Source organism: Acanthochromis polyacanthus, chromosome 17 (genome assembly GCF_021347895.1).
Source record: "Acanthochromis polyacanthus isolate Apoly-LR-REF ecotype Palm Island chromosome 17, KAUST_Apoly_ChrSc, whole genome shotgun sequence".
Lineage (NCBI taxonomy): Eukaryota > Metazoa > Chordata > Actinopteri > Pomacentridae > Acanthochromis > Acanthochromis polyacanthus.
This window is the reverse complement of record NC_067129.1, coordinates 11463331-11473812: the sequence shown is the minus strand read 5'-3', so window position 1 is coordinate 11473812 and position 10482 is coordinate 11463331. Positions and strand designations below refer to the sequence as shown.

The 10482-nt window shown below is 41.5% G+C and overlaps 1 protein-coding gene across 1 annotated transcript in view; it reads right to left on the bottom strand.

Moving 5' to 3' along the window:
- Nucleotides 1–1617: 1617 nt before the first annotated feature.
- Nucleotides 1618–10482, bottom strand: part of LOC110962196 (protocadherin Fat 3) — a 65902-nt gene continuing 57037 nt past the window's right edge. Inside the window, 4 exon segments of the mRNA XM_051937325.1 lie at nucleotides 1618–5006; nucleotides 7910–7948; nucleotides 8241–8300; nucleotides 8994–9092. Of these exon segments, the coding sequence (XP_051793285.1) occupies nucleotides 4261–5006; nucleotides 7910–7948; nucleotides 8241–8300; nucleotides 8994–9092 (944 nt within the window). The 3' untranslated portion in view covers nucleotides 1618–4260.

Genomic DNA, 10482 nt, shown 5'->3' with positions numbered 1-10482 from the left:
ATCAGCACAAAACAACGCATAAATGAATGCGTGAAATTGAAAGAAAGCTGAAACGCCACCTGCACCCTTTAAAGACCCCTGGCTGCTATCACTTGAGAAATACATAGCATATTATGCTAATTGATTGAATCTAATTTCCTGTGTTGCCTTGTTGTGACAGGCAGGGGTAATAAAAGAAACATAAATTCAGGTGTTGTGATCACATTAGGGAGCAATATAGGGCCGATTATTTTGAGGCAGTTAAAGTTGGTAATAGAAGTTTTAGAGTGTTTCCCGCAGTGACAAGTTTCATCAAGTTTTATGAACATTTTTCACGGTAATGCATAATTTTTTTTTTTTCCTGGGCTGAGAAAAATAGAGATTCATCTCCCTCGAGTTCTGCCTTGTACCTGTTTGAGTCTTTTGTGGTTCACGGTTCCTGCAGGGAGAGAGAACAGAACTGGAACAAGCCAGCCAACATTTAACTATGAGCTATTTCCATCTATTGCACTGACACAAACTGGCATGCACTAAAAGATATATGAAGTGTTTCACTCAAAAATGATATCCGCTGTTCAAAAACTGTAACACTTACTCTGGCAAAATGATTGCTGTCATGGAAATATAGCTTAAGCAGAAGTTGTTGGCTATCTTAAAATGCACATTTTGCAAATAGGCACTTAAACAAAGGACAGATTCTTGAAATGTTTTTAAAGAAAACAATTTTAAGGTAGCTTTTTCTCCATAACCTAAAACCCTGCCATGCATGCTAGCACTAAATCCTGACTTATCTCAATGGATTCACATACTACTCTTACATATTACACGGTTAGGAGTGGGCGAGTGCAAATCCTTATATAGCACTGCATCTTGGAAACATGAACTATTCTGAAGACAGGTGTGTTCTGTCAAGCAGCGCACAGGGAACAATATCATGTAAATATATACGATAAATGCTCACATGTAAAGTACGCACGCAGACGCATACATACTTCCTCGCCTCTTAATTGGCCAAAATGTGTTGTATGTGACAGAGAAAAATAAAACACCAACACAATCAGGGGAATGTCTGGTTGCCATGGGAATGTTTTCTGGCATATAGTCAGTCTGGTGGTGTTTATAGGAGGAGGGTTGGATGATAACAAGGACAAAGTTTGTGTGTCAACTCCACAGGGGGGGAAAGAGGAAATAATCAGAAACCACAAAGGTTCCTCAGTGCATCTCTTTGTTAGTTACAGAATGGGTACAGAGCAGAGCAGAGGCATGGAAGCACGCTGACCACCGTCTGCCTTCAACCTTTTGTCACCAGTCAAGAATTAATGACTGGTCACCTTTTGAGGACGTAGATAAAGCGATTAAGAAATGTCACCTTACCCGCCAGCAGCACATCTCGTAACATGAAGCTTGCTTTATTAATCTGGATCCTGTGCAGATGTGCATGTCCTAATAATTAAATACCGACCGAGGCTCATCGTGCTTCCATGCACGGCTGATGTACAGGATTCCACAAATTTGCGTGCAGACAGCAACGGTATTATCTAATCACAGATGCATGCCTTTAGAGATGCACAGTTGGCATAATTTCACCATGGCGCTGGGTCAGTGTGGAAGTAAACTCAAACTCACAGGGACAAAGAGTAGCACACAATAAGCCGGATACATTTATTCAAGTCAGCAAAGAAATCAGTTCCTGAGGTAAACAAAAAGGGATAATGTGAAGATTATGCTGCAATCTGCTCAACTGTTGACAGTGTAGACAGCCAAAGCAATCTAAGCCATGATCATAACAGCCTTTTCATAAAACCTCAAATGATTTCAAAATAAAAATGCATTGTTTGACTGATCGCACAGTTTATGCAGTCAACATTCCAGAAGGCATTCTTACGCCTTCACGTTTTCCCAGGACATTGATGACTTTAAGCTCTGCTAAATGGATCTGCCAGATTCCACTGGGGAGGGAAAGAAAAACACATAAGAGGCGTGACAAGACTGACTTGATAGGATTAAATATTTTATGGGGATTATTTATCTCACGTAGTCTGGGTTGAGATATAGCTAACCTGCTAGAGCACACCAGGTACATATTCACCCTCAGGACAATTCCCGCTTTCTTTCCAATAAAGCATGAATCTGCTTGATTGGAGCAAATTCTTCAAGTCCTTGTAATGTGCAGCCACTCAAACATCCCCGCGAGTGCAAAATTGTGCTTCAGCACACCATCAACCTGAAATACCGTAAAACCCAGCGGACTTGGAAGGTAGTTTACAAGATGATCCTACAGCAATGCGCGGCAATCAAGTATTAAAACATGACAGCAAAGGTGTCTCGCTTGTTAGCAGAGTTGATTTGGAGCACAACGGTTCTGGGTGTAAAATTTTTGCCTTGGGAAGCTGCTGGTCTGTGTTGAGTTTGCATGGTCTCACAGTATTCCTGTGGGTTTCCTTCGGGTGCCAAGGTTTCCCTGTACGGAGCACAAACATGAAGGCCAGGTGAAGTGGAAACTGTAAAGTGCCCACAGGTGTGAATGTGTTTGTCCACGTGTTAGTCTGACCTGTCTAGGATGTTTCTCTGCTTGTTGCCCGATGCAAGCTGGGACACACTTCAGCAAACCTACTCACAGAGTAGACCTGAATAGGAATGGGCCGAGAGGATGGATGGATGGATGGATGGATGGATGGATGGATGGATGGACACCATATTGTGAAACATGAATGTATTAGCTGACACTAAACCAGGTCATGACCATGTTATGACATTCACTGCAGCTGAAAAACATTCTTGCAACAATAAATTGATCATGGCACAACGGTGCTGTGTGCGCTTGAATTTTCATTACATATTGTTGCATGTGGATCTATTGTATTTACAGTTCATACATCAACTCCAGGAATCCAAAACAGTTTGTTTAGTGTATTTGGTGTGATTTGCTGCATTTCAATGCTTGCATGTGGAGCAGAAAGATGCATATGGTAGGTTTGAGACGAAGGCTGGTTAGTGCAGTTGTTTCCATTTCAAACAGTAGTTCTGATAGCAGACATCTGGCTGGTTCACAATCCCCAATTGTCTTCAGTTGCCATTATGAATACAGTATGTTTATCCCAAAATACTCCTAGTTATCTACCACCTGTTTATTCTGAATGTGTTCCATCGTTGTTTAACATGGAATTTACTTTCATTTGCATTCCCTCTGCTGTGTGTGAACTGTGAGCACAGCAGCATTTACACTGTGTTATCAGTGAGCCAACCATGTGCACATGTCCTGGGTGAGTGATTCTGCATTTCGCGGTCGCATTTCCACACAAATCTCTAAGCCTTTTGGCACATAATGACTGAGAATTTATTTCACATGTTAATACCAGGTGTAAGGTGGGTTTAACTCTGTCCGAAAGCACTGCTAAAAGTTCAGCTTTGGAAATATATACAAAATACATAATGTACATTTGTAGTAATACTACAGTAGATAAGTCCACGTTGTGTTTCATAACTGCAGAGCAAAATCAGATGTCCAAACTCTTGAGTAGAACAAAAAAAATGTATTACCTAAAGTGCCGCATTTAATCATCGTTGCACAAGCCAGATAGCCATAACGTGTGTGTTTTTGAAGAGACTCATATGCAGCCCACACAAATGAATAATGCAATTATTAAATAAATAAATATTGAGTAATTAAATGATTAAGTAAAGATCCCCTGGTATCAGCTTCTGGTAATCTATGTAGCGTGTCTCAGGCTACATCTAGGATGTGGGCGAACAGTTTTCTTCAAAACAACCCTGAGCATGTGTCAGTAAAAATAACAAGTGCTTTAACTATTAAATGGTTCAGTTAACAAAACTGCTGTGTGTGTGCGCCTCCTGTGATCCAAAAGAGCGATGTATATGGAATATATGATAACATATGTACATACATTGGTGTCAGACTTGCTCCTGAATACTGTGCTTCATTAACTCCCAATAACAATCGTAAAAACATTGATTCACAGCCAATCGCGGCTCCCTCTCATGCAAACACAGGTGAAGTTTTCTGGAGAACACATATGCTTCCTCTTATTCCTCCAGCTTTTAAATGAGCCGGGGGATTGGTGCTGGATTAGTGCTTGTTTACTCCAGAATAATAATGTGGGATCATAAAAGTATATATGGTAATATTCTTGTTCAATTATTTTTAGGTGGGGGACCAATGGTGCCATATCATAAATGTCAAGTATAATCACAGGGGATCACTCCCTCTCTGTAATTTATAAAGGATTATTAAATCTATTTGTTATAAACAGTGCTGTGTGCTCATTTAAATCCCTCCCAGCCTGTTGTGGGTTCGGATCCAGTCGAGGCTCTGTTTATTCGTGTGGCTCTCCTGGCTCGGAGCGACACCAAGTTCAGTAGTCTTTCTAGCTCATCCCCGGAGCCTGCCAGGCTGCTGGAGCCAAGCCCACCGCCATCCTCCTGAGATCCCCTCCATTCCCCTGTCTGTAGGTCCCAGGCCCTGAGAGGGGGCAGAAGTTGAGCCGGGTGCAGGTTGAGACCAGGGGGGCTCGATGGGTATCCTTCATAGGCTCGCCGGGTTGGGGGTAGAGTGTCATAAAGGGAGTCTTCGTTTTGCTCTGGATCGCGGCCGGACTCTTGGTACTCCTCATAAACAGGTGAGGAGCTGTCTTCGCAGTTGTCATTGTCGTGGTGTCTGTGCTCCTGGTGGGCCCCCATGTCTCTGCTCCTGACGCCACCTGTGTTCTTCCCTTCTGCTCCCTGCCTTCTCGTTTCTTCAGTGTCTGCGGTTTGCTTTTTCTCCCACTCGCCAGACTGATTCCTCTCCCACTGGAAGGTTCTCCTCCTGGTTTCCTGCCCCAGCTCGCGGCCTCTGTCACCACAGTAGCCCATCACTCTGTAGTCCAGCTGGAGAGAGCGTGTGCTGCCTCCGCGTCTGATGTTCTGCTGGGTGTCACTAAGGTCGTAATGGGATCCTACCTCTGGCAGACGGAGACGGGACGGTGACAACCAGCTCGAAGTCTGACAGGAAGACTCCCAGTGGTATGCTGAAAAGAGAAGACATTTAGAAAGAATGAAAAAAAATATAGATCTTTTTAAACAGTTTGGAAAAGGTTCAGTGGCAAACAGTGTGATTTAATGGAGAGTTAAGAAAGTGATCTGAGTTAACATACAGCGTTAGGAGCCTGAGGGTTTATTCCCTGGACAAACAATTGCTGCTAAATCACTGGAAGTACGTAGTTCTCACTTGAGAGTGTGTTATGTTACAAGCAGCCTCTCTGCATTTCACAGGAAAGCGAGGAAGAAAGAGATTATCTTTCTAATAGGATCAGTCGGCGAAAGGTGTCACATCAATAAATCAACTTCAGTTCTAAAACAACAGTATCATTGCAATCTTATCTGCAGCAGGTAAAGTGAGGTGACACTAGTAAGCATGCTTCTGTGCCTCAGTTACTGCAGGACAGATCTGAAGATTTTCACAATTACTCAAATCCCTCCAGATTCCATCTCTGCCCTTGTAAAGCCACAACAGCTATCTTGAAGCGTAAAACCGCAAACACACGGTGCCAGGATCTGGAATTTACTGCCTCCTATTAAACAAACTCCCTTACCTTAAAATTAAATATGCCGGCCAATTTTCATTCATGAATGGCATGTTTCTAACATGCCAGGTTGTGTTTGTTTTTATGTTTTCTTCTCTTTAGTATTTCCTTTGCTTATTATTTCATCCTTGGATCTGGTTAATTTTTGCAGAAAAGTGCTGCTTGCTTGTAGCGTGCTTGTCTGTGCGTGTGTGTGCTGCTATTTAAGATTTTGTGTCGGATGCAGCAGGAAGCTTGTGAATGGCTTTGTTTCTCACTGTGTCACTACAGGGCTTACTATGTGTTCTGTGAAATTTCTTCCATTTGTTTACGTTGTGTAATTGCTCTATTTCTCATTTATTATTGTGCAAATAAAATCAGTCACCAAGATTTCTATCTATTTTTTTAATAGATATTCCAGTTCATGCTGCTGCTAAATGGACTGACACAGAACTCCCCACTAATCCACAACTACTTCCTACAAACTACCGCATGCAGGTTGTATAATTCATGGTTAGGTTAATGAGCTGTGAGTGAAAAAATATCATATTGATGAAGTGAGAGGAGCCAGAGGGGTCACCCTCTGTGTAGGATGGAGAGTAGACTTCATTAGTGTGCTGGGGAGTGCCAGCTCATAATGTGTGACACATGTGTGGACAGACATATCTAACGTGCCAACAAACCACAAAGCATTTGGGAGTTCTTACAGCCATGTCATGCTGCTGAAACCTCTAATTGAAATATTTCCCACATTAAAGGTTAAGGAGGGGGTGAAATAAATTCATGTTCTTACAATCCACAATGTACTCTTTGATGAACTCTACACAAATCTCATCTTTGCTCTGCAGGTGGAGACTCGCTGTCAATGGAGTGGGAAACAAAACAAATATCTCATGGGACAAGAAACCTTTGGCGATGAAAGTCTGATAAAAAAACAAAAAACAGCTGACAGACACTGCAAGAATGTAGTGAATTATGACAGGGAAGAAAAACATGCCACATAATGGGAGGCTGGCTGAGAGCCATTTAGCACATCACTGAAACATGTAAACAGACAAAAACACCCACAAACAAAATGGATACACATAATGTGCATGTGCACTTGCACATTGTAATTGTGCACACAAAGACAAAATGGAATCTCATGCAACCCCCATTAGTAATATATCAAAATGTCTGGTCCCATTTCAACATAGCAGATACTGTTCAACCCATTATAAATCAGATTTTTTTTGCATTTGTCATGTCATATTTCTTAAGTTATGAATAAACATATGACACTGTCTATAAAAAGTTAAAAAAAAAATTTGGTTGACATTATATCAAAACAAAATGATGAATCCGGTGAGTTATTTGGAACAACCTGCTGGACAACAATTTCAATCATCGTGTAATTCTCTGTCTGAAATAAAGCTTCCCCTGCTCCAGTAAGCTGGCAGTGACAGAAGCGTAAACACAGCCTTGCTCTGGGTAAGTAATGAAGTGCTTTGTAGACCTAGTAAATTACATGCAACTGAGAACAAACAGACTTGGTAACTAGGAGCCAATTAATATTGATTGTAAGAGTGTAGCACAAGCAACACCCGGGGACATGCAGATCTTATAGGATATGTGCAACTGGATCATGATTACCCTGATTTTGTTAAGGAAAACCAAGCATTTGTGGCGATAATGGAAAGTCAGCGGTTGGACTGTAAATGATTCCACATTTAGTGTTTAAAAGAAAGCATTTGAAGCTGCTTTCTCCTCCACTGTTGTGTGCAGATGGGAGTCTTGGCTCAAAGTGGCCCTAAAATCCACCGAGACTCTCTAAAAGGCCGCAGTGAAAGCTTTGCTTTGCTTGGCACGAGGACTGCTGAACCCAATTTAACTGCCACCATAACTCAAATTATTTTATTTACAGTATGGAATAGCTAAGGGATATTTTTGACCGAATGTTGGTACTTTATTGTAGCAAACTGTGGCTTTGACTGGAAATGTGTTGCAAGTAGGTAATCCTTTATTTTAACTGAGCAAAAAACAATATTGAGATGTTTGCTCCCTGAATGTTTTGTGCTTATTGCAAGATTCACAATAGTTCTACCTATCACAGCAGCTCTCAGTTTCGAGTTATTTCCTGTGACCTCCAAGGTCGAAAAACACAATAATATAATAATATATAAACTAAGTCTCCATTTGAGTCTGGATACAAAAAAAAAAAAAAAATAATGGCATAAACAATCCATACGGTATGGGGTCCGATAAAAGTATTCCGAGGAAATACTATAATGCATATAAAAGATTGGGTTTTGGGATCACTGCTTGAGAAACTGAGTCAAAAGGATGGCAAGTTCATACAGTGTTTTTCAGCTGCTTTGCATCTCACTCACCAGGGCTGTTCCGCCGCTGTTCTTTGTCCATGTTTGACACTACAAAGGGAGCGAGAAAGCGAAAGTCAGAGAAAGCCTGAGACAAACAACACAGAAACCAAAGGGGAAAAATTGAAACACGGACAGATCCAGTGTCAGAAACTGACAAAAATATTAGAAATCTAAGCAGAATGCTTTTCTTCTCAATAAGAACGGGGACTGAACAGCAGAGGGATGGCTGCATTCAGTACACTATATTGCATCTTTGTGCTGCAGCACTGAACAAACATGTTGGCGTCAGAAGACAGACACAAAAGAGATGGAGGAGTTTACAAAAGATATTCTTTCATACCTTCACTTTCAATATTATCAACGGCATCATTGACGAGACGTATGACTGTCACTATGGAGGCTGTGCAGAACACACAAAGAGAGAAGAACAAGAGCAGAGACGATGTCAGTGTGTTTATGAATGAGCTAAGGTTTCATGTGCTCGCTGTGACTGAGATGATATGAAGAATGTGTGTGAGCATGTGTGTGCACACGTGCTGAGAACACAAAGGAGACATGTTTAGTCTCACCAGCACATTTCTGTACATGTGGTGTGTGTTTGTGTCTTATAAGGGTGTGAGAGACACATGGGGACTCTTTTTATTTTTTTCCGCTACACTAATTAGACAGGGAAGAATGCATCGACATGGATCCTCTATCTCAGGAACACAACCCTACACACATGCACGAACACATGATCATTAGGGTGTTTGACTTCCTTATACTTAGCTGAGGAAAGATCAATGGTATCGAGTTATCTGGGAAAAGGGCACCCTACAGAATTCTAGAGAAGTCTTTCAAAAAAAAGAGAGACAATTTTCTTCTTTCACACAGGGCCTGTGCATTTGCCCTTGATGTATGGATTTGAATGCATGAAGGTTCCTTCCATGAAACATTTCCGCTGGTCTGTTGTGTACTTGCTTACAGTTAATGCAATATAGTGCCACCATTCAGGGAATTGTATTTACAGCAGCGGTTTCCAGCATTTTGTGCTTGTGAGAGATTAAGGAGTGCAAAATATTGTGGGTTGTTTTTAGTGTTTTGGCAGCCTTACCGTTGTCATCGAAGGACTCAGAAGCGTAGGAACTGAGGGAGTGGTCCTCCGAGGTAGAGTCCGAAAGACAGGCCACATCATCCACCAGCTCTGACACGTCTATAATGCACATACAGAAATATTCACATCAACATACAGCACTCAGAAGGAGAATTGCTAAGCCAATATAAGATTGCCGAGTCTATCTTCATGCTATAATGATACCTATATGTAGATTTCAAGAGGTACCGAATGCTTCACTTCACCTAATTTTTTGAATTTGTGGTCCGAGTTACCAAAATTTTGTGGGGATATTAAAAGCTGCAGTCTTTTTAATACCCTCTTGATTGAAATAGGCACTTGGTTTGGTTAACTCGCACTGCTAAAGCTTCAGGCAAGCTTGTTCAGAATGAAGATATCGTAAAAAAAAGGGGTCACTTCACAACCGGGATAATATGATTACAGTGATCAGATATCCGTCTGTGACTCCATCCATCACTCACTCCCTTCTGACTCACATATATCGCAAACTATTCAAACCTAAAGGCAATTTAAGCTGCAGTATACTTTGAATGAAATTATGTTAAAGGCTGCCTCACTGCTCTGGAAACTGGAGTACAGCACTTTCAACAAATCCCAGTACAGCCACTGCAGCTTCAGGTCGGTTCATTGAATGCCATCTGCACCAGCTGGAGGTATTATGGAGGGTGAAGTCCACAGAGTTGCTTGTGGAACTTCTCAAAACAACAAGTAGATTGGAAAAATGCATCCCAGAGCACATCGAATCGCATTACAAAGTTCATCAGCAGCAGGCGAGGCTGCTGATGAAAGTGGGGCTGTGTGAAGATCCTGACGAGTTAGTTTGGCCCGGCTGTTCACACTGCAGTAATCAAAGCTCCTGTTCTATGCTACAAAAATGATATTCTGTCTGTGCAAACAAATCAGGAAAAAAAATTATATTAGGAAAATTCAACCAGCCCTAACATCTCCAGTTTGACTTGTTCTGCATGTCTGTTGAAGCAGAATTAAAAATAAACAGATTCTTACAAGTCGGTGTGATCCGTGGCACTGTTGTGCTATTTGGAGCAAAGTATTCCTTCAAATCACTTGGAATTGCGTCTTAGTGATTGGTTGTCAAACATCTGCCAGACGGCCAGCGCAGGGTGTCACAATGACTTGAAGACCGTCTGCAACACGATCTGTTAAGCCGACAGACAGGTATACAGCTCTGCCAGGTGCTCTAATCTAGCAGCAATAAAACGCCTGGTTTCACATTATTGTTCAAATTGGGAGAAAGATACAGAGGACCAGCAGAGCAGAAATCATGGCCTCTAAAAAACAATTCTATTTGCAAAATAAAACTGCTTGGAAATAGAAAGTGGCAGCTTTGCTGATGTGATTAAAAGTAACTTGTGAGAAACTTCTGGCAAAAATGAAAAGGCTTTAAGTCGATATGTGGAACAAATAAGAAAAAGAAATGAAAGTGAAAACAGTTTGCTGGTTTTTTTTT